General features: G+C 39.8%; 1 protein-coding gene across 3 annotated transcripts; it reads right to left on the reverse strand.

Annotated features, from left to right (window-relative positions):
* Positions 1-926: 926 nt before the first annotated feature.
* On the reverse strand, positions 927-27,415 carry MED1 (mediator complex subunit 1). 3 transcript variants are annotated; one of them, XM_045488669.1, is made up of 17 exons: positions 27,179-27,415; positions 24,652-24,758; positions 22,439-22,517; positions 18,490-18,544; positions 18,254-18,386; positions 17,506-17,534; positions 14,978-15,049; positions 14,255-14,329; positions 13,735-13,808; positions 13,286-13,375; positions 11,538-11,649; positions 10,537-10,661; positions 10,157-10,275; positions 8,960-9,161; positions 7,324-7,419; positions 7,100-7,205; positions 927-5,761 (listed from the first exon to the last, which is right to left on the reverse strand). In XM_045488669.1, exons 1-17 carry the CDS (start codon positions 27,201-27,203, stop codon positions 2,509-2,511), a joined length of 4,752 nt encoding a protein of 1,583 aa, XP_045344625.1. In that variant the 5' UTR covers positions 27,204-27,415; the 3' UTR covers positions 927-2,508. The 3 variants fall into 3 exon arrangements, with proteins under 3 accessions (XP_045344625.1, XP_045344626.1, XP_045344628.1); XM_045488670.1 differs by lacking the exons at positions 18,254-18,386; positions 24,652-24,758; positions 27,179-27,415 and having other exon boundaries at positions 22,439-22,500; XM_045488672.1 differs by lacking the exons at positions 18,254-18,386; positions 18,490-18,544; positions 22,439-22,517; positions 24,652-24,758; positions 27,179-27,415 and adding an exon at positions 17,974-18,222.
* Between the last annotated feature and the right edge of the window lie 582 nt (positions 27,416-27,997).

Genomic DNA, 27,997 nt, shown 5'->3' on the forward strand with positions numbered 1-27,997 from the left:
CATGGAGCCAAAAGACAGAAGAGGAATCAGGTCAAACTAAGAATACACAAGACACCAGCAGCAGAAGATAGGTGGAAGTTGACTTCATGTCCTTGCAGTCCTTTGAAACAGGAGAGTGAGTACACCTAGACAGGAGGGAGGTGTCCCAGGCTTGGTTTATTCTGCCTCTTCTCCTCCACCCTGTGAAGAAATGCAGTGCTCCCTGGTTCTCAGGCAGGGTGAAGCAGGTTAGCCCCGGCTCCCTGTTAAGCAAGTTCAGATGCTGGGTCAGTGTGTGGGGTGTGCCCATCGACAATTCAGGGGCTTATCCTTCATCCAGATCCTAACTCGGGATTCTTTGATCTGGGATGAAGACAGAAAGAGAGAAAAAGCTTCCCAGTTTACTCATTTTGGTATCTGTTGGCTCTGCTTGGGGAAGCTGAGCCCCTGATATGTAGTACATTCCCCATAAGATTTTCCCCACCCAGAACAAACTTAAAACCGTGTAACTTTTTTTTTTTTTTTTTTTTCTCTGCAGAAACCAATGGGATAGGATTCAAAACTAGGTGAGAAACTTGTGAGAAATCCAACCTGGTTATATGTCTGAGAGGCTGCTACTGTATCAGCATCACAAGATAAAGCACTCTGGTATCACCTTGCCCATGTCCTCCTTAGTGTCACCCAAGACATTTGACTCTGATACGGTAACCGATAACTTTTCTTGCTCCACTTTGCAATGTTTCGTTTCCTACTTCTTATTACCTTGGGACACAAAAGTGGCAGAGTTGTTGAGAGCTGATGACCAGAAAAGGGAGAACACTAGAGGAAATCAGAGACAGTCAGGAAAGAACGCCAAAGCTGATTTTCCAACTCTATGCTAACTCCAACCTGCAGAAAGAGCTGAATATAGAAATCTTCTTCATTATCTGATGAAGTCACTCCGTTTATCACACACACACACAAATGAATCACCTGGCTTTTTTTTTTTTTTTTTTTTTCTTTTTTAATCCAGAAGAGTTGTGCTGGGGACCGTGCCCCGTCCTGCTGATACAGATCCTGAATGGAATCATCAGGAATGGCACAGTGCAGGTGTCAAAATCAAAGTAAGGCCGCAGAATTTTGAGAGGACCCTCCAAATACTGAGAACTTGTGTTGCACTTCATGTGGTCTCCTGGATTTCTATATTTATGAGAAGGGCTTCTTATTGATGTCCCCCAGAATCCAGACTCAGACCTATTCCTCCAAAAAGGTCCAATTTTGTTGCTACATAGTAGCAAGGGTTTATCTTCATGCCCACCTAGCATTCCAGGCCCCCATTACTTTCAAGTGAGCTTGAAATTGTTTTAAGTGAACTATGGCTGCAAATTTTTTCTGTTTTATCTAAGGGAGCATACAGTGGAGTGATTAAAGTCTGGACTCCTTCTCCTTACGATAAAGAGAAACAAGGAGCCCAGCTCTCAGGAATGGCATCAGTTCTCCAACAAACAAAATGCTGGGATGTGGACTTTTGGCACATTGTGGAAATAGGAGAACTATTAATTCTGTAATGGTTTTCATGCCACTGGGTCAGGGAGGCTGTACCACATTAAACCTTACTACATCTGAAAACATGTTTATATCCCAAAAAACCAGCCCAGCCTTTTTTAAAGAAAAACAAGACTATAAATCAATACCTCCACAGGGAGGTAATTCCTAATATTCCTATGATGTCTGAACCCTATGATAAATCTCCTAAAACAAAAATACCATTTTGGTTTTTCTACTTAACTCCAAAGGTGGGCTCTAATCTGCATGGGCTTGATGGTACAGTACCAGCACAAGCTACAGGCTCCCTACCACCAAATAAAATAAGCCTTGCTTTTCCACCTCCCCTCACTTTGAACCCTGAACCTTATAGAATTAGAAACACTGTATAAAGACAAACAGATAAAGGATTAAAATATTATGAATAAATAGCTAAAATTATCTTCCCTCCCCCAATCACTCCTAAGAAACAGACACCAAACATTACTTAAGTGTCCAAAATGACCAAAGTCCTTCATTTGCCCATGCCTCAAATGGACAACTAACCAAACAAAGTGAACAACCTTCATGCAAATGCATCAAGGAATGTATTGCTTTTTCATTTGCTGCCCAGCCCTTCAAATACATGCACTAAAATGAGTTAAAACATGGCCTAAAAATGGAAAAAGGGGAAAAAAAATATATATGAATATTTCCCACAAAACTGTTTCCCACCCTTCCCTCTCCTTATGCCCCACCCACCCCCTCCCTTTCATAAGCAAGTATTTTAACTTTTTTTTTTCCTTTTATCTGGCAAAAGAAAAAGTGATTCTTGGTAACCAGAATCAAACCCTATGGTCTCTTTAGTTGGGTCTGGCTATGCCTTTCTAAATTCACCCAGCTCGGTGTCAAAACCATGCCATTTAAGATTCTTAAACACAAAATCAGACCTGCCTAACTCACCCCTTATGGTGGTTTGCCTATAAACTTAGTTTTTCTCTGGCCACTTTTGTCTTAAAAAGGTTCCTAATTGCCAATCAGGGCCACATCCATAAGATCGTCATCTTCCTCCCCAATCATAAAGTCAGGGCTGAGCCTTGAGGGCCTGTCTGTAGATAAAATTGTGTTACTTGTCATAGACAAGGACTGGTCTGAAGAGATGGGTGATTTAGACCAACTCTCTGGCTTGAGACTATGAGATTTTTTCTTGTCTCGGTCTTTGTCCCGGTCCCGGTCTCGATCTTTGTCTTTTACTTTCTTCTTTTCTTTTTTGTGCTTCTTATGCTTTTCTGTGCTGTATTCTGGAAGTGGTCGGATACCATCATCTGAGCTGGGACTGTTCTGATAAGATTTCTCCGCTATGGAGGAGCCTGACTCACTTTCACTGTCCAGATTCTGGGGAGTATATGCTGGTGACTTACTATGGCTAGGAGAGCCACGCTCATGCTTTGGAGTGGAACCACTGATGAGTGGAGAGCCATAGTTTTTGGAAGAGGCCATCTGAGGCCTGAGCCCTTCTCCACTACTTTCCCCAGGTTTCTGCAAAGTCACTTTGGCTTTAATGCTGGGGGAACCCCCATCATGCTTGCTGATGATAATTTTTGCCACACCTGTGCTCCCCACATTTTTTGACTCTGAGGTCTTCTTAGACGAATCCACTGAGCCCCCCGAGGTGGAAACCTTGGATTTTTCTTTATCACTTTTCTCACGCTTACCCTGGAACTCTCCTCCTGACATGTTATGTTTGGAGGACATAGGATGGCTAGAAGAATTTGTGCTCACCCCCATCTGGCCATCCATTGGGTCTTCACCTCCAGGGCCACTGGTGACAACCCCATGCTTCAGTTTATCTATGACAGCTGTTAAGGACGGCTTCTTATTTCTGCTGGGGGATTTCCCTTTGGAACTCCCATGCTGGTTCTGAGAGGAGGACATGGAAGAGCCACTTGAAGAAAAGGAAGAGGAAGATGCTGTACAAGAATTAGATGATGGGGGAGTTTTCTGAGACAATGAGCCTGAGGATCCTAACCCTGAAGATGACTTCATGCCAGTGCCTGAACTAGTTCCAGACAAATGAGAACCACCAGAACCTGAACTGATGGGAGACTTGGCTTTAGAAGATGGGGGAGTCCCAGGGACAGGCTTCATTGGAGAGGCAAGCTTATCAGAGCCTCCAGGTGGCCTTGAATGAGAAGGGGATATGTTTGGTTTACTTAAAGAGGGATTCATAAGTGAAGATGGCTTCCCTTGAGGTTTCATTTTAGTGCTGCTGGAGCCACTGCTCAGTCCATGCTTGGTAATGGGAGAGGAGCCTGGCTTCCCCCCAGACTGGGATGAATTTTTAGACTGGCTAGATCCAGTAGACCCTTGGCTAGAATATACACTGCTACTTAACTTGGAACTTGAAGAACCTTCTGATTTACTGCTTTTCATCTTGCCTGAGTTGGAAGCAGAAGATGAGGAAGAAGAGGAAGAAGAATGGCTATGGTGGCTTTTACTGCCTGAGGAAGACACAGAGCCACTGCTGGTATACTGACTATGGGAGGAGGGCTTGCCCACCATCACGGTGCCTTTAGGAATCTGAATAGTGATCTTGGGAATAGGTGGTGTGGCAACACCTGGGGGAGTCTGCGATCTTCCTGAACTGCCTGGAGATTTGGATCCACCTGTACTGGTAGGTGGGGTGAAAGGTCGGTTAGAAGAACTGTGAGATGGAGACTTTCCCTCAGTGTCTGCCTTCTTTCGCTTTGGAGGCTTATCTTTGCTTTTACCATCGTTAGAAGGGGTCCGGCTGCGCTTCCCTGGTTTGCTATCTAATCCTGGCCCTGACAGACTACTATTACTGCTGCCATTGCCTTCCTTTACTCGCTTTTGAGTCTTTTCTTTCCCTAAGTCCCCAGTAGTCAATAAAGGACTCTGGCTACCACTGTGATGCTCCATGAGATCTGTAGGACCCAAAGCCTTACCAGCCACTGCTATAATACTGAAATCAACTGTGTCAGCTTGGCTATTGCCTTTAAACTTAGTCTCCCCATTATCACCTCCAAGCATTGGCACCCCCAAAGTATTTAGTGCCTGAGATGCAAATCCTTTGAAGTCATCATTATCTCCGCTTTGGCTACTTTCATCAAAATATTCTTCTCCAAAACCACTTTGGCTCTGGCTGTTCAACAAATCAGGATTAAAATCTACTCCATCAGGAAAAAAATGATTGGTAGGAGAGTCACTACTGGGGCTTCCAGCAGCATCTGCAATTAGGTCAGCTGGATCTGTGTATGGATTTTCATTATTATTGGTTTGAAAGACATCAGGGTCAAAGAGGGCACTCTGAGAATGCCCAGAGCTTGAAGAATCTCGAACAGGGGTGCCAATGGGTGGGCAATCGTCACTAGTGCTGGGAAGCTTAGAGGCTTCTTCCGCAATGTCTGAAAGGATATCAGTTACATCTGGGCCAATGCTGTCTGAACTGGATAGCCGGACCATCCTTTGAATACTGGGCTGGGGGTGAGGTACTGGTTGTGGGTAAGTTGTTGGGGGAGTACTGCACTGGCTTGGAGCTGGAGTGATGTGTGGTGTATCCAGCGTGTCTGCTGTCATGTTGACATCAAAGATAGGGTTCTGTGAGTCAACATCCATTGAAAATAGCTCCCTCTGAAAGTCATCTTCAGTCTGGTGCTTGGGTTTGTCAGGTGGTAATCTTGATGACTTCTTCTTCTTTGTCTTGTTGCTTCCCGGGCATATTTCCATCCGGGGTGAGCCGGAAGAAGAGTTCTGCCTTTCTAAAGGGCTGCTTCCATAAAGGGTTGAGAAATCCTGGGCAGGATTATCTTTAAGAAGGTTCATGAGCATCGGGTGGTTCTTGGTGTTGCCGGCCATCGAAGAGACAGGTGGCGGCGTGTGATGAGGAGGGGTCGGACTCGAGCCAATGGTAGACCCCCCGTTCCCTGTGATTTGCAACAAACTGGTAAGAATTGGGTTCTGAGACACCTTGCTGAAGTCCTCCCCATGGCCCACCGACTCATGCCGATCTTTGATGCTCATGCTCATATTAAACAAGGTGGTAATGGGACCCCCCGGAAAGGTGTTGGTTGGTGTAGTGGTACCACTCATTGGGTTGTTGCCTGTGGTCATGCCATACCCTGGGCTGCTAGCCGGGGGCAGGTTCTTTTTCACCATGTCTTCAACTGTCTCTGCAATGAGGGACAGTGCTGGGGTGTCGGCCTGAATGGTTTCAGCTTTCCTCCGAATAGCCCTCATCGTCACAGGGATGGACATACATCTGTAAGAAAAGATGGAAAAAACAAAGTTACCAATGTACTAGCTGCTGAATGAAAACAATTTTTATTTGGGAGAACAGGCTTTAATTCTGCCTGAGTTTCAGACATGCCATCAAAAGTTTGCATTAAGCAATTTTCAGGTAAGGCAAGTAACCCAAAAGGCAGGAGTAGTTCTATAAAATGCCAGAGCTTTGAGCAAATTCATTCTAAAAAGAATCTGGGGGCGCCTGGGTGGCTCAGTCGGTGAGGCACCCAACTCTTGATTTCGGCTCAGGTCATGACCTCACAGTTCATGAGACTGAGCCCCACAATGGGCTCTGCATTGACTGCACATAGCCTGCTTAAGATTTTCTCTCTCTGACCCTCCCCCGCTCGCACGCACACCCTTTCTCAAAAAAATAAACTTGATAAAATAAGAACCTGTATTAGTAAGCAATCTCAACCTCTTCTGAAGCACTAACAAAAACCAACCAACCATAAACAGAGTCCAAATTAGATATCATACTGAACTAAAAGAAAACTGATAATGAACTTGGTAAGAAAATGCCCTCCTTTTGGGGCTTCACATGTGACTAATGAGATTGCTATTTATCTTAATGAACCACTAGAAAAATTTCTTGACCCATCAAGTTCTAAGCTTTAATGGCTTAGATCATCCCAACACTATACTGTGAAAAATGCTATTATTGGTATAAAATCTTGTTTATTTTAAAGTAGTTTTTATCTTACAGATAAATTTATAAACATATTTTTGAAAACACTTTGCTCCAGAACATTGTAACAACCTTTCTTAAAAGGCCAGATAGTAATATTTTAGGCTTTTGAAGATCATATGGTTTCTGTCCAGCTGTTCTGCCATCTGAACTTAAAAGGCACCACAGACAATACGTAAATGAACAGACATGGCTGCATTCCAATAAGATTTACTTACAAAATAGGCCACAAGTACCTACTCCAGAAAAATCTCAAAATTACATACTAATGTTTCTGGGAAGCTGACTGCCTTAAGTATCTTCCCACATGCCACCATTTAACATATTACATATGTTAAAAAGTGAAACAAAAGATAAGTGAAAAAAAAATCTACATCTTATTTCAGCTCTCCCCCTCCTAAAAGAACCCTAGCACTGGGCCTAAAGTTACCTACCTTACTTCCTATTACTCTCATAATATTTAAAACACCAAAGCTCACATTGCTTTTGAATCCTAAAGCAGAGGAAGGTGAATTCAAAGCAGTGACTATATGCTCTCCTCCTAAATTTCCAGTTCAATCTAATACTGAAAACAGCACTCCTTATACTCCTCTTAATGGGACTCTGAAGGAAAAGGGCCAGTGCTACCTTTGAACAACTTTGGCAATGAAGTCATCTGTGCAGATGAGTGCATCTGACAGCCCCTTGTACAGTTTACAGCTCACATGTGTTGAGTCCTGTACATCCATAACCACTGAAAGACAAAATACATAGGAGGTATTTGAGAGAGACTCAGCTTCTGATTTTTCAAAAAGAAGATAAAGGGACCAAACCACTGCCCTAAGAGAAGTGCTAGCCCCCTCACAACTCACCACACACCAGGGAGTCATTCACAGGGTGCTGAAAAGATACGCTGAAACGGGACTCTGAGAGGGGACACACTTCAAATTGGAGGAGCCCAGGAGAATCTAAAAAGCAAAGAAAAGGATCATAAAATAATCAACCAAATATTAGATACAAGTAAATACTAATCCCTAAGTATACAGAAATTCTGTCTCCTTAGAAACTAAATCCCACACATTTTTTAACACACAAAACTTACTACATCATTCAGAGGTGATAGAAGGAATCAGATTCCAAGGACTATGCCAGCTTATGTTATAAATACTCCAAAACAAGCAACTAAACTTCCATTTTCTAAAATGAAAGCCATTTGATCCCTAAATTACTGGAGACCTTGACAGATATAAACACCTTGCCTTGAAAGTGAATTCTGAAAAGAAACTGGCCAAGAAGAGTTTTTCATTCTTTGTGATAAGCAGATATCCAGAACCACTATAATAAACCCTGCTATCAGTGTTTGCAGATGTTAGCTATGCAACCCATAGTTTGGTAAGCAGGGATCTAGGGGCTATCATGTAAAATGATACAGTTATGCCAAATACACATATGTAACTATCATCATAGGTTCTTAAGCCAAACATGCTGGCAGCCCAGAGATAAGGATCATGTACTTTCTTGGAAAAAAGCATATGCACCTCTGCAGGACTAACTTTGTAACTATCTTACGAAAACTAATATCCAGATGTCCTGAAACCATCTGGAGAATTCTCCCAGGATTCAAATACATGACATAGAAGGGTCATAAGCACACTTGCATGTGGTCAGTGCCATTACTCTAAAATTTCTCATTTTAAACCAGTTCTTATTCTCAAAAATGCTATCTCCTGATTTAACTTCCCTGTTTCTTTTTGCCTACCACTTGCACTGATACATTTCTATTTGTGAAGTGCTTTACAACTAAGGTAAATAATTAACTGTGGTTAACTAGAGCAGCCCAAATTCTTTTCAGGGATAGCAGGATGCAGTTTTCTAACAGCAAACTGCATTTGAAAAATATCAGCATTCAGAATCCTGGGAGAAAAAGCAAAGGGCACAGGTCTTACCCCCTTTTAAGCTTAAGTTCCCCAAAGAATGGGGAGATGAAATATACTCAGGCAGGACTAAAAGCTGGGAAGCATTGTCCTAAACAACCTTGATTTAGATATCAAGAAATCGTCTCTGGGATGCCTGGCAGCACATGCGACTCTTGACTTCAGGGTTGTGAATTAAAGCCCCATATGGAGTGTAGAGATTACTTTAAAAAAAGGGGTGGGGAGGAAGAAGTCATCTCTTCCTACAGTGTCCCAAGTTCTACCTTACATATCTGCTATAAGATTCAGGCTCGTAGGTACCCAATTATATCACTGTATGCAGAGAAAGAATAAATTCATTACAAACAACTAGTGGTTTCCAAATGCCAATTTATTGATGAGTTCTATCATAACTATTTGTGGAGCTTAAACTAGATTCCCAACTCCTACCACTGAGGTTCTATATCAATTTACTTGGGAACGGAAACCAGTTTTAAAAGTTCTACAGGGAATATAATAGGCCACCAATTTAGAGAACCACAAGAGTAATCAAGTTTCCATTTGCCAGTAACTGTATCAAAAGGAAAAGTCGTACCTTCTTTCAGAATAGTTCTTTTGACACAACTTCCTATTAGGGTGTTATAGGCCACTTGATGTCTGATCAGATTTAGGATCAGAGGAACTCGGCCAGGGTGCTGAAAGGTGATTTTGCTAACTAAGGTTCCCTGTAGACTTCTGCCATCTGGAAGAGGAGCATCCTTGTTGAGGAAATAGCAGTGCTGCTGACCTGGAAGAGCCTGGGCAAAAAGAACAAAAGAAATGAATGCTATTTACTCACCCATCATGCTTCAACCACAGAAGCATGGGGGAGGGGGGGGCGGGGGGGGAGACAACCCACTTCTCAAAAATCAGCCGCAATTCCTTAGTGAATAATAAAACTCCACAGTGAATTATTTGGTCAGCTGATGTTATCAATTACTTGGCTGAAAAGACCTTTTTGTAAATGTTCTGCTAGTGGTTTCCTAACCTAGCTAAAAAAAAATTACCTCAGAAATCTGTTTAAAAAAGATTCCTGAATTCTAAGTGCAAAATCTATATTTTAAATAAAACACCTTATATAATTTAATGCAGTCAGAATTTGGGAACTACTACTTTAGTCTAGACTATCATCAAACATTCAAATAAATTCAAGTCCAGATGAGGTTTTGGAACCTTCCTTAATTTATTCATTCCAGGACTTTCTTTGCATGTACTTGAAGGATCTTTTCAGGTCATGACACTTGAAAGAATTAAACATTAAGAACTGTTAACATCTGGGGTGCCTGGGTGGCTCAGTTGGTTAAGTGACTGACTTCAGTCTAGGTCATGATCTCACGGTTCATGGGTTTGGAGCCCCATATTGGGCTCTGTGCTGACAAGCGCAGAGCCTGCTTGGGATTCTCTCTCCCTCTCTGCCCCTCCCCCATTTGCACATACTTGCTGTCTCTCTAAATAAATTAAAAAGAAAAAAAAATTCTTAACATCTACTTAAAAGCTTATAAAAGTTCAGGATACCATTATGAGACTTTCATCTGAAATTCTGGCCATGAAATGTACACTGTTATATCCTGACTTGGAAGCTCATGCTTTCTTCAGTATGTTTCAGAAATTTCTGTGATTTCCTGCCTGAATGAGGAACTAGGAAATGGCCCAGTAGTCCAAAAGATATGTTTCTGACCTCAGTATTCCTATAAAGGAAGATTCTGATCCTGGGTTCAAATATAACCTACAACAATCTATAAGCCTTACTTACAGCATAAAATCGCATGTTGTGATTCAAAGGTATGGGGTCAGGGTCCTTTGACAGCTCAAATTGAGTGATTAATTCATAGAGGGGTACATAAGTTGGTTGAGTTTCAAACAATGGAATTCCTGGAAAAACAAGAATATAGTGATCACAATAACATCAAAATGGTGACAGCTCTGTTTTCCCTTTGTGACTTCTATTTCAGTCATCCATTTATTGAAAAGGTACTTACTAATAAGCATTTACTAATACACAGCACCATGACATTTATACCCATCAGTACTTTTTTGAGACCTGCAAGACTGAAAGAGGTCTAAAATAATCTGAATTTGAAGTTTGTTTTTTACACTTTTAACAAGTATTACCTCCTGATGCTTAAAACTCACCTGTGCAGTTCTGAAGTTTCTGAACAAATGCTCTAGATACTGGGATTGGCTGGGGAAATTTCAAGAAGAAACAGGCAGGAAGATCAACACTGTTGGCACTGGTGATTAAGGAGAAGGAGGGAGTCCTTCAAAAAAAAAAGGGGGGGGGATGGTTGGATTTTGACTTGATACGAAAATAAAAAATCTAAACATTTGTTCTTAGACATGTCCGTATCATTTAACAAAAGCCTATCAAAAAAGTTCACTCTTTCAGGGGATGCCTGGGTGGATCAGTCAGATAACCGTCAGACTTTGGCTCAGGTCATGATCTCACGGTTCATGACTTTGAGCCTTGCATCAGGCTCCCTGCTGACAGTGTGGAGCCAGCTTGGGACTCTCTCTCTCTCCTCTCTTTCTCTGTCTTTCCCCTGCTATTCTCTCTCCCTCTCAAAAATACACAAATATATATTTTTTTAATTTTACTCTTTTGGGGACACCTGCCTCAGTCAGAAGAGCATGCGACTCTTGATCTTGGGGTCGTGAGTTTGAGCCCCACATTGGGTGTAGAGATTAGTTAAAATTAAAAAATAAATAAGATGTTAAAAAAAATAATAGTTCACTCTTTCAACTTTCTTTCCCCAGTTCCAAAACATCCTATTCATTAACCCTTACGTACTTAATCAAACATCTATCCTGAGACAGGCTCTCTAGTTATTACTCCAATATGACTCCAAAACAATATAAATCCCATGATAACCTAAAAAACTGAAGCAATCATTAAACCAAGGGAATTAGTACAGTTCTCCTCCTTCTCTGTCAGGATAGACAATGTGTTCTATAAGCAGACTTCAGACAGGAACATTCAAATAGATATTGAAAAGAGGAATTAAAAAGAGAAAATAAAAAGCCAATCTCTAGAAAGTTAAGTGAGAGAAGAGCCAAGTGAAAGTATTACTTATTTCATACCGGGCTTGAAGTTGGAAAAAATAAACTTTGCTACCCTGGAAGTATATTTAACTTACCATTTGTTGTCAACTGGATGTGACCCCATAATTAATGGTGCAATTGGAAGTTTATACATAGCAGATGTTCCTTCTATTGTCACTGATGCGTTCATGCCCAATGATCGAGGAACTGAGAATAGGAAAGAAAAGGGGTATTCTCCAAAGTAACACAAATTACAAGGATCTTAACATTTAAAAACAAAAAACAAACTACCTTCTGCATAATTTGCTAACCCTAATTTGTCAGATAACATAATACCTGTATGACTTAGAAGTTTGAGAAGCTGCCTTCTAACAACCAGTATTTCTGTCAGTAAATAAAACAAAATACAGGAAACCATATACTCCAAAGAAAAAAAATTAAAAAAAAATTTTTTTAATGTTTATTTCTGAGAGAGAGAGAGAGAGAGCATGAGTGTGCACGCAAGCACGGGGGAGGGGCAGAGAGAGAGGGAGACACAGAATTTGAAGCAGGCTCCAGGTTCTGAGTGGTCAGCACAGAGCCCAATGTAGGGCTCAAATTCATTTACAGAGAGATCATGATCTGAGCTGAAGTCAGATGCTTAATGGACTGAGCCACCCAGGTGTCCCAATTTTTTATTTTATTTTTTTTTATTTGAGAGAGTGCAAGTTGGGGAGAGGAGTGGGACAGAGGGAGGAGAGGAGAGAGAGAGAAAATTTTAAGCAGGTTCCCACGCTCAGTGCAGAGCCCGACATGGGGCTCAATCCCATCACCCTGGGACCAGGACCTAAGCTGAAATCAAGAGTTGGATGTTCAACCGACTAAGCCACCCAGAAGCCCCTTAAAGGCACATTACCGACATTTACTTATTTTCTCCAACTCCAGAATGCTTTTAAATAGATGATTATAGGGGCGCCTGGGTGGCGCAGTCGGTTGAGCGTCCGACTTCGGCCAGGTCATGATCTCGCGGTCCGTGAGTTCGAGCCCCGCATCAGGCTCTGGGCTGATGGCTCAGAGCCTGGAGCCTGTTTCCAATTCTGTGTCTCCCTCTCTCTCGGCCCCTCCCCCGTTCATGCTCTGTCTCTCTGTCCCAAAAATAAATAAACGTTGAAAAAAAAATTAAAAAAAAATAAATAAATAAATAAATAAATAAATAGATGATTATAGGATAATCAATGACTAAAGTTATAAGGGAACCAAATGAGGGATTAGGCCATTTCTCATTTTGTTTTAGTATATTAAAAAGCAAATAGAGGGGCACCTGGGTGGCTCAGTCAGTTAAGTGTCTGACTCTTGGTTTTGGCTCAGGTCATGATCTCACATGTTTGTGAGTTGGGAGGTCTGCACTGTCGGTGCAGAGCCTGCTTAGGATTCTCTCCCCGCAGGCACATGCTCTCTCTTTCACTCTCTCTCAAAAAACATGAATAAACTTAAAAAAAACAAAAAACAAAAAAAACCATCCATTATTGTAATTCTTTAGTAAGTTGGCTAATTTTTTCACCTTTAATGTTTAAAGGGGATTATTTCAAGACAAATGGTTTATATCTTTTCATTCATTCACCTACTTGTTCATAAGCACCTATTAAGTTTGTGCTATTATGTATGTATGTATGTATGTATGTATATACGTACATATGTATATACTTATGAGCGTGTGTGTGTTACAGATGCAAACTGAGAGAAACAGCAAACTTTGGTAGGGATGGCAAACCAGGAAATACACACAGGCTTGGGCATTCAATTATTTTAAATATTTTTTAAACACTGAACAAAACCTTCAGTTGCTTTACAGTTAAAGCCTTACCATTATTCTCATGCAAAATGATGGGAGATGTAGTCTTATCATCCAGCAGATCAGAAGGAGAGGCATAGTACTTCAAGTTCATTAAATGACCTATGAAAAATAACACTTATCACTATATATTTATCAGGTAAATTAGAAATACAGAAAAACATTCCCATTTCGACAAAACTACATGAGAAAATAGTTTCATAAATAAGAGGATTCATGCTCCAAAGCAACTTATCAAATATAATGGAAGCAGAAGTATTAATTCTAGTGCCAACAATTTACTTCACAATTTAAAAATGTAAATGGGGGAGGGCAAGCATTGACACCTTGGAAACCATCTAATAATACACAAGTGACTGCTAATTTTCTCCCTGTGCTTATAATCCCAAAGTGAAATTTAAGTAATGACCCCTTAACTAAAACTAAACAATTTTCTAAATAAGCAACGTAGGATCACATACCCCCACTTCTTGGAGTAAGATAGCCAACACTTCCATGAAGAATCTTATCCAGGGGACCAGCATTGGTTGCTTTCCTGTGAGAAAAATGATCTATGTTTGCTTGTATTTTAGCCCTGAAGGTATTAGTACACAATGTATTAATGAGTTCAGCTGTTAAAAGTCTTACAATACTAATTTAATGACTCTTATAACTGGGCATATAGCAATTGTATTTCACTTTCGAAGAGATCACTTACAAGTATAAACCAGTATGTAATACAGTGAACAAAAATTATAAGTAGACTATTATTTATAAGACCAGAGGCCAGGTTTGACAAGTCTTCAAATAAAACTGATGGAATACCAACGAACAACTTGGACATACCAATACTCAGAAAATGGAATGTGATCATTTGGGAAGTAAAATGAGATGGACAAGATATATGATAGAGGACCCTAGTAACACCCTAGATGAAAAGCTTTAAGAACAAAATACCCAGAAGGTACAATTCAACAGAATTGACACCTTAGCCAGTCTTACCAATACATAACTGCCATTTTAGATAGATCCTGTTCTAAGGATTGGAGAGCCAAGTACATTTTAGTCTTCAGTTTGCTAGAAAGTAGATGAAGAGAACAAGAGTTAAAGAGTTGAAAAACATACACACACACACACACACACACACACACACACACACACACACACACACATTAACATTCCCTTGAAGGCAATTCTATTTGAAAGACCCAAGCTAGTTAACAGAGCCCCAGGTAGGTTAAAAATAAAAATGATGAGCAAGTTCAACAACAACTCATTTCTTTTCAGCCTAAAAATCATGCTGGGGCACCTGGGTGGCTCAGATGGTCTAGCATTCGACTTTCGTTTAGGTCATGATCTCACAGTTCGTGAGCTGGAGTCCCACATCTGTCAGTACAGAGCATGCTTGGGATTCTCTCCCCTGCCCCACTCTCTGCCCCTCCCCCACTTGCAGTCTCTTTCTCTCTCTCTCAAAATAAGTAAACCTAAAAAAAATCAACATGTTGAAGACATCTCAAAGATTATAATGTCTTTTAGCATTATATCCGTTAATGCAGATATTATTTATTTAAAATACCTTCAAAAGATATAAAGTTGGAAGCTATAGGTTGTCAGTAGGAGAAGAAATCACAAATAAGATAGGGCAGAAGACTCGGCAAATTTTTAAGCACAAGTATATTTATACAAATCTTTCCAACAAAAGCAAAAAAATAAAGAAATACTTACTTGTCCCCTGGAAGGTTATAAAGATTAACAAGACCCTTAAGGTGCTTAGAAAATTCATCAAAATTTTTTTCCCTATAAGGAGTTCAGGAAAGAAGGAGGAGAATAAAACACAATTACTACTCAATCTTAACGCAAAGTACCAAAAAGTCATGGCTATATAAAACTAATTTTAATAATTTGCTTTACTCTTTTTCCCCCCAGCCAAAGTTTTCTAGCATCAATCAAAAGTAGCAAAAGAAGGGGCACCTGGGAGGCTCAGTCAGTTAAGCATTCAACTCTTGATTTCAGCTCAGGTCATGATCTCACAGTTTTTGAGTTCGAGCCCTGCATTGGGCAGAGTCTGCTTGGGATTCTGTCTTTCCTTCTCTCTCTGCCCCTTCCCAGCACACGCGCACAGACACGCGCGTGCTCTCTCTCAAAATAACTAAGGTTAAAAAAGAAAAAAAAAAGTAGCAAAAATAAATGTTTCCCTTTCTCCTTCCCATTTTTCTGGAGAAGGTACTTGTAAGCAGTACAAAAGAGTCAAAAAGACCTAATAGTTCATATATTACAGTAATTTGCTCCTACATAATGAGACTTGATTTAAATAAATCACTTTCTGGGGCGCCTGGGTGGCTCAGTCGGTTGGGTGTCTGACTTCAGCTCTGGTCATGATCTCACAGTTCGTGGGTTCGGGCCCCGCATCAGGCTCTGTGCTGACAGCTCAGAGCCTGGAGCCTGTTTCGGATTCTGTGTCTCCCTCCCTCTCTCTCTGCCCCTCCCTGGCTCGCACTCTCTCTCAAAAATAAATAAACCTTAAAAAATTAAAAAATAATAAATAAATAAATAAATAAATAAATCACTTTCTTTTCCTCTTAATATGTAACTGAGATGATTGAATGTTGTGAGGGAAAAAAAAAAAAAGAAAACTTGATTGGAGGAAATGGAAGTAAAATATATTTGGAAAATAGAATACTTGCATGCATATGGCAATCTAAGGGCAGAGAGGAAAATGAACACTAGGAGAGAGATGAGAGGCCTGGAGAAAAGGAGATGAGCACTATGGAGGCAAGCCACATATTCGAGAATGTTCCTATGACGAGATCTGCCCCAGAAAAAAGAAAACTACTACCTAGACCCCATGCTTCCTAGAACCCAATATTCAGGTTTGGATTCTTAGTCAATTAGGCTCTGTGGGCAGGCTCAGGAATCCAACACAACTCAACGACTCTAATTCTCTGTATCTTATTTCAAACTTAAAAAAAAAAGTTTCTTGAAAGCTAAATTGCCCTACCAATGTCAGATATTTGGTCAGGCATTTATTGAGCAAATATGAGCACTTACTACCCAAAATGCCATGAAGACAGTAAAAAGAAACAAGAACAGCAGCAAAATAAACCTCTACCTTAAAATTACCACCTATACAAAGTGACTAAAAATTGCACACAAGGGCTAATATTCTTTCTGAAGTTCCCATTTCAAAACATGCTTACAAATTAACTTTAGAACACCACCAGTTAGTTCATAAATTGGTGCAGTCTCCTACTCCAGGATTAGAACCAGAAGTATTGGCTTTCTGGACTATTCTGGTAACACACCTGTTGCTAGACTTATAAAAAGGTTTTTATGTTGCATTGCAATTTTTAAAAGGTGGTTCAAACGGCACATTTGGCTAGAAACACATTAAAATGATTACTGCAAAGGCCGACTGTAAAACTTATTTCCTCACTATTAACACCTTAAGACATTTCCACGTAGTATCTGAGAACTTCGCTATATTTAAAACATAAAATTGATGTAATGACTTTTTCAAAATCCCAGAATGTAAATTTGGGATTACTTTGGGATTTGGGATTAATTAAATTGATTTCCCTCAATTTAAAGGGAAAGGATAATCCAGAAGGAAATGCCATTAACTGCTAAGAAACTCTTCAAGCCTAGTGCTTTTCCTATGATGGGAGTTTATCACACATACACCTTAAATGTAAGACAGTTTTTCTCAAAATTAAAGTGAAAATAAGTTCTTTTCATGACATAGACTCAATTCTCTCAAGCCTTCTCTCATTCAATAATTAGTTTCTATTTATTTTTGCTGCACACAGAATTTTTGAGGCTAGATCAGTTTTCAACCAGGAGTGATTTTGCCCACCAGGGAACATTTAACAATATCTAGAGATATTTTTTATTGTCACAGGTCAGGAGATAGATACTACTGGCAACTAGTGGCGGGGGGGGGGGGGGGGGGAGAATGTGGTTAAACATCCTACATTGCACAAGGCAGTCCCCTATAGCAAAGAATTTTCCAATCCAAACTGTCAATACCGCCAAGGTTGCAAAATCCTGGGATAGACTAAGTTGAGAAACCAAGCTAAGTCCATACTGAAAGTGAACAAACATAGACTGAAAAATCTTGACCTAAGAAAATAAGTATGTTCCTCAGGAGAGTAAATTTTTTCTTTTCTTTGATAAAGACAATAACTTCTGACCAGCCAACTATAAAGAACAGCATTGTCTGCCAGTATCAGGAAACATAAACATCATTTGCTTACCTTAGTTGCTGTACAAGTTCTGGACAGCTCTGAAATTAAACAAATCATGTTAAAACTTTAAACTACTTTAAGGCCATTGAAGACATCAAAAGTTTTTCTCTTTTATTAATAGCACATGCTTTATAACAACAACATTAAAACTACAGATGATCCTTATATTAAGATATCAAAAAGCATCTTCTTTCTACTTGGTAAACCATGGGGTTGGGGTGGGAAATTCAAGATCAAAGTATATGAACTAGTTTATAATGGAATCAACTTTCAGTAGTTTGTTTAAAACAGTAGGACCTCTCTTTAATGCCATCCTTGGAGTCCACATTCAACTGTCTTGGTTACACACATTAAACATTCATCTCTATTACAAGATTTTTCAGAGACATTAGTTATGTACAAGATTATCTGTCCTTTTTGATTATTAGCTCTTTGAGGATAAGAACTTTAAGTTATTTATCTCCATATCCCCAGCACCTATTGTTCAATTGCGGCTCATGTTTGTTGATATGAAATGGAAAGGGTTCCTCTAGCGTCTCCACTTGTCAAAGCCTTTGGATGATGTCAGAGATGGACCCATGTTATTCTAAATTCCATTCTAGAGCTATTGATATTACATTACAGCCCATCACATCATCTCTACAGTGGCTCATGAAAAAACCTAAGCCCAAGCTATTTCAAACCCCAACAAGTCATTTTAAAATTAATGTCCCTAAGTAAACCCCACAGATTCCAGTGAAATATCAACAGCACATACCACAGGATTCTCCCCATGGTGAGCCACTTTTACATCACAAAGCTGTCCTGCAGGATCTAACTGCACTTCCACATAGAACATATCTGACGTGATGTAACATTCAGTGCCACTGGCACTGAGATGAGAGCCCAGTCTAGCAGGAACAAATCAAAACAAAAATTAATAGAAGACACATAAATAAAGCCACCCAAAGTCAACACTAAGTTAAATACTTCTGCCTAAGATAGACTACTTACCCATTCTGTCTTGCTATAGACTCCAAACGGTCAGTCATTGCTGGTAAAGATGTTACTAGGAAAGGGTAAAAAAAAAAAAAGGAAATCACAAAATGCTCCAAATAACTTAAATTTTATTCTTCAAAAACCAAAACATCCTAAGGAGTATATCCATACATTCAAGCCATTACATCCAACAGTTCAAATGCTTAGAATTTCTGTATGTTCATTAGTTAAGACTTAGCTGTGACCTAAATAGTACGGGTCAAAAAAAAGACCTATTTGAGGAGCACTTGGCTGACTCAGTTGGTGGAGCATGCGACTCTTAATCTTGGGGCTGTGATTCTGAGCCCCAGTTGGGCACAGAGGTTACTTTAAAAAGATCTATTTGAGGGGCTCCAGGGTGGCTCAGTCAGTTAAGCATCAACTCTTGGTTTCGGCTCAGGTCATGATCCCACGTTTGTGGGTTCAAGCCCCACGTCAGGCTCTGTGCTGACATCTCAGAGCCTGGAGGCTGCTTCGGATTCTGTGTCTCCCTCTCTCTCTACCCCTCACCCACTCGTGCTCTGTCTCACTCTTTCTCAAAAATAAACATTTAAAAAAAAATTAAAAAGATCTATTTTGGGGGCACCTGTGTGGCTCAGTTCAGTTAAGCCTCTGACTTCAGTTCAGGTCATGATCTTGTAGTTGGTGAGTTCAAGACTCAAGTCAGTTTCTGTGCTGATAGCTCGGAGCCTGGAGTTGGCTTCAGATTCTGTGTCTCCCTCTCTCTCTGCCCCTCCCCTGCTCTCTCTCTCTCTCTCTCTCTCTCTCAACAATGAATGTTAAAAAAAAAAAAAAAAAAAATTTAAAGAAAAGATCTATTTGGAGTGCCTGGGTGACTTAGTTTAGCATTCAGCTTCAGTTCAGGTTATGATCTTGCAGCGTGTGGATTCAAGCCCCACATCGGGCTCTGTGCTGACAGCTCAGAGCCTGGAACCTGCTTCGGATTCTGTCTCCCTCTCTTTCTGCCCTTCCCCTGCTCTTGCTCTGTCTCTCTCTCTCAAAAATAAATAAACATTAAAAAAAAAAAGATCTATTTGAAAAAATTATCGGACCTTTTTCCTCTCCCTTTTGCATTACTCATTTGGGACAAGTTATCTTTAACTTCAAAAAGACACATGTGGGGCACCTGGGTGGCGCAGTCGGTTAAGCGTCCGACTTCAGCCAGGTCACTATCTCGCGGTCCGTGAGTTCGAGCCCCGCGTCGGGCTCTGGGCTGATGGCTCAGAGCCTGGAGCCTGTTTCCAGCTCTGTGTCTCCCTCTCTCTCTGCCCCTCCCCCGTTCATGCTCCGTCTCTCTCTGTCCCAAAAATAAATAAACTTTGAAAAAAAAAAAATTAAAAAAAAAAAAAAAAGACACATGTATCTGCTAATACTAGAATAAGGAAGATTAACATCAAAACTAAAACCAACATAAATATTCAATATTCATAGCACCATTATTCACTACAGCCAAAGGGTGGAAACCCAAATGTCCATTCATGAATGGAGGAATAAAAATGTGGTATACACATGCAAAATATTACTTAGCTTTTTAAAAAAATGTTTATTAATATATTGAGAGCTGGAATATAGAATCAGAGAAAGGAGAGAGAGAATCCCAAGGAGGTTTTGCACTATCAGTGCAGAGCCTGACCCGGGGCTCATTCCTATGAACTGTAAGATCATGACCTGAGCTGAAATCAAGAGTCGGATGCTTAACTGACTGATCCATTCAGGCACCACTATTTAGCTTTTTTTAACAGAGAGGTAATTCTGATACATGCTACAAAATGGATGAACCTTGAAGACATTATGCTAAGTGAAAAGTCAGTCACATAAGGACAAATACTGTTTCATTCCACTTACATGAGGTATCTAGAGTAGACAAATTCTTACAGAGAGAAACTAGAATGATGGTTACAAGGAGTTGAGGAGAGGGAGAAAGGAGAAATTACTGTTTAACGAATACAGGATTTCAGCTTGGGAAGATGAAAAAGTCCTGAAGATGGACAATGGTAGTGATGGTTATGTAGCAATGTGAATGTACTTAATGCCACTCAACTATAATTTTAAATGGTTCAAATGGTAAATGTTATGTTATGTATATTTTACCACAGTTAAAAAGTTAACAGCCTCTGCCTCTATGTGCCATAGTATTTCCACAGATTGGGAAGGGCTACCAGTTTCTTAACATTGAGACTCTACGTTGAGTTGGAAGAAGCAAAAGTGGGATTCTCTACATTTTGATGAACAAGGATTCTTAACCATCAGAAAAGGAAACATTAGAAGGGGTGATGAAGGTTGTAGGCACCTACTCTCAGACTTGAGATGTCAAAGAAAACCCAAGGGGTGGGGGTGGGGGGGAACTATTCAGCTGAATCAAGTTCATTTGTGATGGATCAGAGTAAAATCTGTTTTTTACTTTCATTTCTCCCCCAAAATACACAGAAGTAGTAATTATAATCATAAATATTCAAGTTCATGATTTAAATTGTATTTGCTTTCCTGAAAACACTGTCCATAACAATGTAAAAATCCTTTAGAGTTAAAATGTCCATTTTCTTATTGCAAGTTTTTTTTTTTTTTTAATTTTTTTTTTCAACGTTTATTTATTTTTGGGACAGAGAGAGACAAAGCATGAACGGGGGAGGGGCAGAGAGAGAGGGAGACACAGAACCGGAAACAGGCTCCAGGCTCTGAGCCATCAGCCCAGAGCCCGACGCGGGGCTCGAACTCACAGACCGCGAGATCGTGACCTGGCTGAAGTCGGACGCTTAACCGACTGCGCCACCCAGGCGCCCCTTATTGCAAGTTAATTAGAAGAGAACATCTGAAGAAGAGTGCCTGGATGGCTCAATCAGTTAAGGATCTGACTTCAGTTCAGGTCATGATCTCACGGTTCAAGAATTCAAGTCCCATGTTGGGCTCTGTGTTGACAGCTCAGAGCCTGGGGCCTGCTTTGGATTCTGTGTCTCCCTCTCTCTCTCTGCCCCTCACCTACTTGTGCTCTGTCTCTTTCACTCTCAAAAATAAATAATAAAACATTATAAAAAGAAACTGGGGGCGCCTAGGTGGCTCAGTCAGTTAAGAGTCTGACTGACTCGGGTCATAATCTCACAATTTGTTCGTTCAAGCCTCGCACTGGGCTCTGTGCTGACAGCTCAGAGCCTGAAGCCTGCTTTGGATTCTGTGTTTCCCTCTGTCCTTCCCCCCACTTGCACGGTCTCTCTCTCCCAAAAATAAACATTAAAAAAAAAAGAGAGAACATGTGAAGAAAAAGAACTTTCCCTTGCTACCTTATAGTTATCCTCCATCAACTATCTTTTGAGTCTCTACCAGTCTCCCAAATAGGATCAAAAATAAATGTTTCAAAAATTCAGGTGAGATCTCATCTTGGGGTGCCTGGGTGGCTCAGTCAGTCGGTTAAGCATCTGACTCTTGATTTCAGCTCACGTCATGATCTCACAGTTCATGAGTTCGAGTCCCACATCTGGCTCTGCACTAACAGTGCAGAGCCTGCTTGAGATTGTCTTTCTCCCTCTCTCTCTGCCCCTCCCCTGTTCTCTCTCTCTGAAAAAATTAACTAAAAAAAAAAAAATTAAGAGGTGGTCTCAACTCCATAGTGAAAACAAGACCACCACCTAGCAAAGAAAGTTTATCTCAATTTATATTTCTCATGTAAGTATAAAATAGTCTTTATAAAAACTGGGCATTTTAAGAAAGCATATTTCAGGGGCACTTGGGTGGTTCAGTTGGTTGAGCTTCTGCCTTCAGCTCAGGTCATCATCTCCCAGTTTGTGAGTTCAAGCCCCACATTGGGCTCTCTGCTGTCAGTGCAGAGCCCACTTGGGATCCTGTCTCCCTCTCTCTGCCCCTCTCCCTCTTGCTCTCTCTCAAAAATAAACATTAAAAAAAAAAAAAGCATATTTCAAACATGTTTACAAACCTTTGAGAGCTTTCTGCAATGTCTCCAGACAGCTGACCAAATGTTGGTGCCCTCCAGAACTCATCACAACCCTCTTCTCCTATAATAAGTAGGAAAACATTCAAGATAGAAATTAACCAAGCCAACAGTGTTTCAGGTAAATGGACTTATCCTAGTAGTAATATTTCAGGATAATCCTCAGACTATATGCTATAGGTCTATATACTCTATATTCTCTATATACTCTGATAATCTATAGACTCCTGTTACTCTGTCCATCCTTCCACAGGAGGAAAAGTTCATAAACATGGATACATCCATATCCACATACATGAAGGTAGAAAAAAAGTATGCCCAGATCTTATTTTAGATTAGGAAGAATCAAATACAATAAATGAGATCAGCTTCCTGCAGAAGTAACTACATCCTAAATTTAGTCAATTAAATAGGGTGGCTCAGGAGATCTGGCAATTCCCAAACCTAACAAGGTGATTTCTGTGTAATCTAAGAAATATAACCAGACCTTAGTAAAATTAGAGTAACTCTAAAAAACAGAACGTGTAGTCCAGAAAAAGGGACTCCCAAAGAACAAAAGATCTGACATAGTTTTTCTAACTCTATCCAAAGAAGAAGTTCCTCTCTGCACAACATTCTATTCTCTAGAAATGTGAACAGCTTTATGATACAAAGATAGTTTTTCAGGCCTTTCCATGTCCTAAATCTCTCTTTGTTCTAAGAAACAAACATCTGATTAATAATCTGGCTTCCCTTGTATCTTGAATAGATAAGGGGTTGCTCTGCACAATGGTAACCAATATTCTGGTAACTAGAAAGATAAACTCTCTGTGGTAGATTAATAAATTGGAATTCTGATTTACATTTAGTCTACTGAGATTTTGTTACTATGTCAGTTGTTGAAAACTCTTCAAAGTCTTAATACACCAACAAAATTAGGTTTCTGAATCTGCAGAGTGAGAAGTAGACAGAAGCTATGGTGCCCAAAAACCAAGACACTGGTACCCCATGAGAGGGTCTTAGTAGCCATCTCGAATTCCTCTATCTCATGATGTCTAATGACAATATCATTTACAGAGCATGTTTCCAACTAGAATATGACTACCTTGTAGTATAAAAATGACAACCTCTGAATCCTCAGACAGGAAAAATAGCCATTCTTCTTTTTAAAACATTAAAATATACATATATATTTTATGTACATAATCCTCAGCCAAAGAATATACATATATTTCTCAAATTTAGTTACATAAATCTTTAAGCAACACCACACTTTAATATCCATTATCTCACTCAATCCTCAAAATAAAACTATGTGGAAAAGCAAACTGGTATTGTGTGCCTCTATTTCCAAATAAGAAAACTGAGACCCAGTAAATAATTTGTTCAAAGTCACATAGCTACTAAGAACTTCAAATATAAGTCTTTTGACAGCAAATTTAGTTCTTTTGCTGGAGCTATACTGATATGATCACATTAAACACTAATAAATCTATTAAACTGAACTTACTATGGACCCAAATTAAGACTTGGTGGGGAGGAGGGGGTACTTTCACTGAAGTATATAACATATATACAGAAAAGTATATAAATCTTAAGTGAAGAGATCCATGAATGAATTACCACAAAGTGAACCCCCGCCGCCCCCCCCCCCCCATCATTACCCAGGTCAAATCACAGAAGTAAAGTTTTCCTACATCATTTGACTACCACTGGAATCACGTGAATGAACTTTTAACATCCAGTCACTACCCCTTATCTTCTACTTGACTTCTATTTAAGGGCTCCCCATACTGATAAATGACTCAAGAAGTAGTAGTTGACAGAGTGAACAGGTGAAGCTTATTAAGAATTAATCGCAAACTCTACTAGCAGTGTAGATACATGAAAATACTATCACATTAGACTCAAGGAGCTTAATAGCAAGTGAAGAACAAAGGTCTCCCTACATCAGTCTATCATATGTGTCTCTCCTAGGTGTATTTCTAAGCACCTTTGCCTGAAGTACCCCAGTGTACTATAGCTCATGATTAACATAATTTTATAAACAGAACTTCTTAGGTAGACTCAAGTTGATGTGCACCATGTACTCAGGTGTTTTGTGATAAATAAGACTGAGGACACACTATAATAATTGGTTTGAAAAAGTCTACATGGGGGGCTTAGCTTATTAAGTAATTATCTAAGCACAACACTTTATCCACCACCATAATCCTCACCATGACTTGACGCACAAGCTTAATGGTTTCACTCCAAGGTCTATTTTGGTTAAATTTTGCATGTAGCCGTTCCAAGAGAGAACTCATCTTACTCAGCTTCTCCGACTCTATGATACAAATTAGAAAACATCATTAGAAACTGTTTCAAGACATTTCAATTCTTCTTGCAAAAGAAACCCCCATACCTCATCCTTGGTAAGAACTCAGTTAAAATATTTTTCAATTATCATTTACTTCAAAACATACAAATAATTTATTTTTAACAAGACAACACAGAAATTGGGGTCTAAGGAACTCCTTAAAACCTAACTGGTTTCTATTCAGTCTTTTAATGAAAACCAAGAAAAAGAATCACCTCTAATCATGTTTCAGGACCAGGACTACAATTTAGTGACAAAATCATTTCATGATATATGTAGAGCATACATTTGAACATGGCCTTACTATGGTTAGTTGGTTTTCAATGTGAAATACAGGCTTTTTAAATTTTTTGATGTAACTCTAATAAATCAATACATATGTATTATCAAGAAAACAGGCTGTATTTGTCATTTTGATTTTTCAAACTAAACCTATATGGATAGGAAATATGTCAACAACTAAAGGATAAATTTGCGGTAGAGGTAAGAGAAAGGTAGAAAAGACCTCGGTTTCTGTCCTGTGAGTGAACAAAGCTCTTATGCTCTCCAACCCCCTTAATTTTTATTACTGAATTATAATTTTCATTATTGAAATTTAGTTCATTTTTATTTTTGAAATGTTATTACATTTATTATTGATAGTTTTTATTTTTTTATTATTGAAATATAGTTTTTATTTTTATTTTCATTAAATTTTTACTTTTGAAATATAGCTGATCCTTCCTCTAATTCGTGTACTTCTAGTATGAGCAAGGACCTGTATTAGAGACCACTGGCAATACAAAAACTTGCAATATGGAGTGCCTGGGTGGCTCAGTCCGTTAAGCGTCCAACTCTTGATTTCAGCTCAGGTCATGATCTCATGGTTTGTGAGACTGAGTCCCACATCTGGCTCTGTGCTGACAATGGAGCCTGCTTGAGATTCTCTGCCTCTCTCTCATGCGCTCTCAAAAAAAAAAAAAAATGAATAAACTTAAAAAACGCACACACGCAATATGTCTGAGATGACATCTGTGAGGGTTTTTAAAAATTATTATTACTGAAATATAATACGAGCAAGGACATGTGCTAGAGACTGCTGGCAATGCAAAACACACAATACGACTAAGATGACATCTGTGAGGGGGTGTACATAAGTTAAAGTGGAAATAACCATGACACAGAGCAAAATGAGATATGCTGTTAAAAACAGAAACACATTACTACTCAAATGCAAAAAAGGAAAAGTTCATTATTAGTTGTGGAGATATTACAAAAAAAGTGACAGTTGATGTTGACATTGAAAGATGAATACAATGTCAGCAATCAGAGTTAAGGCAGTGGCATTTTCTAAATCAAGATTCAAACTCCTTCCAATGTCCTCATATCCTGGAAAACTGGTTTGAGGACTGTTTCAGCCAGTTTATATAATTTTGAACACATTGTTGGCAATTCCCACTTCCAAGATTCACTCATTCAAGCATTATTTTCTGTGCTGGAGATACATTAGTGAGCAAACTACATGAAATTCCTGTCTCGAGTTTCCCTTTTACACTCATCAGTCCTCTGCACCAAAGGATATACTTTTCTTCTTCCTCTTCTTTAAAATACACTCTCCACCCCCCTTTTCCTTAAGAAGCCTGATGATAAGTACTTTATACGAATGCTCAAATCAAACACGTTCTGGGTCAGGGACTACACAACCATGAGTAAGGCAAGGCCGCTGATCTAACAAAGCTCAAAGTGGAAAAGATGGATAAACACTGATACAGTGATTCTTATTAACAGAACTATATCCAAAATACTAAGGAAGCCGTTAAGAGTGTAAAACTTTATAGATTCTAAGTAAGATTCCAACAGAAAAGTTGTTTTTCAGCAGTTGTTAATCTAGCCATTGAAACGATAAATTCAACGCATTTTACAAATATACAATAGTACAAGGTTTGACCACTGTGACATTCTATAGAACTACTGGCTTTTAAAATCTTGAGGTCCTATCATTTCACTCACGCCGAAACATCCTCCAATATTTGACACACAGCTTTATATCATTATAATAATATAATTATATTTTTTAACGTCATTATTCAAACATCCCTTCTAAAACAAGGTGTAAGCAAATTATAGATTCACTCGCCTGGTCTTCCATTAACTCTAGGTTAAAAACGTCCTGAGGCCCAAATGATTGCCCCTAACTAAGCAGGAAACCTTCACAGAAGTTGGGAGCCCGCATCACCCCAAAGTCAGAGTCCTTCACCGCCAAAGAAGGCACAGTCAGAATCTAAAACTGACACCTATCCCGCCTCCTGGACTCCACGACCTCGGGAGCGTAGGCCCCCCAGCTTCTTCCACAGATTGGCTCCCCAAAGCTGTGTCCCGCCCCCTGCTTTCCCCCTCAAGTCACTCACCCTCGGTTTCCCCCTGAGCCTTCATCCTGACGGTGGGGAGGTCCTGAGTCCTACACAAGAGGATAAGCCCTCCGCCACCACTAACGAGGGAACCAAGTTGGTTCGGGCTCTCGGAACGCAGGGCACCAGCCGTCCCCACTCTTCCCAAGAAGGCTCAGTCTGAAGTCCCCGGCGGCAAGAAGAGAAGGGTGCTCCCGGCCGCCGCCATTTTCCCCACGGAACTTCCCAAATATCGCGAGATTAACCGTGATCCTGCGAGACTAGGAAAAGGGTTGGGCACGAAAATATCGCGAAAAATAGTGAATGTGGTACTTCTCGCGAGAATCACCCAATCAAGCTTTCCCTTAGTTCTCGGTCGTCTCAAGAGTTATTGCTCCTAGGTTTGGTGTTTGTTGTTTGGTAGCGCTTGACTCTGCTTGCAAATGGCAAAGAAGTTCGTAAATTAAAATCCCGGAATCTCTTCACTGAAAGACTGGTTCTTCAAAGAATATTGGTATCGAACATTTTATTAAAGATAATACGCTTTCTTGAGATACTAGATGGAAAAATTATCCTATAAAAATTATATTGGCTCTTTGTAACATGACGTTCCAAGCCGGTCCAATTCACTTAATTCCCATTTCCTAACTTTTTCTCAAATTTAAGAAATATTTCTCACGCAATTCCATTTTTTTTGAAGATCTGGGAGATTTTGAATTAAAGTAAACTTGTAGAGGTCAGAACATCGGATGCTATTATATTTAGGGCACCAAGGTGTATCACAATTGGTAGTGTTCCTATTTTGTAATCATAGTAAAAACCGGCAGTTTAGCTTGTACT

This window comes from Leopardus geoffroyi, chromosome E1 (genome assembly GCF_018350155.1).
Source record: "Leopardus geoffroyi isolate Oge1 chromosome E1, O.geoffroyi_Oge1_pat1.0, whole genome shotgun sequence".
NCBI lineage: Eukaryota > Metazoa > Chordata > Mammalia > Carnivora > Felidae > Leopardus > Leopardus geoffroyi.

What these genes read in the sequence shown, in the direction of transcription:
- MED1 (XM_045488669.1), bottom strand. Translation starts at nt 27,203, where the DNA reads ATGAAGGCTCAGGGGGAAACCGAGG. An exon ending in AAAATGGCAGTTATGTATTG is followed by an intron (nt 13,809 to 14,254) that starts GTAAGACTGGCT and finishes TTTTTCTCACAG; the next exon opens with GAAAGCAACCAATGCTGGTC. An exon ending in GAAACTTCAGAACTGCACAG is followed by an intron (nt 10,276 to 10,536) that starts GTGAGTTTTAAG and finishes TTGTTTTTCCAG; the next exon opens with GAATTCCATTGTTTGAAACT.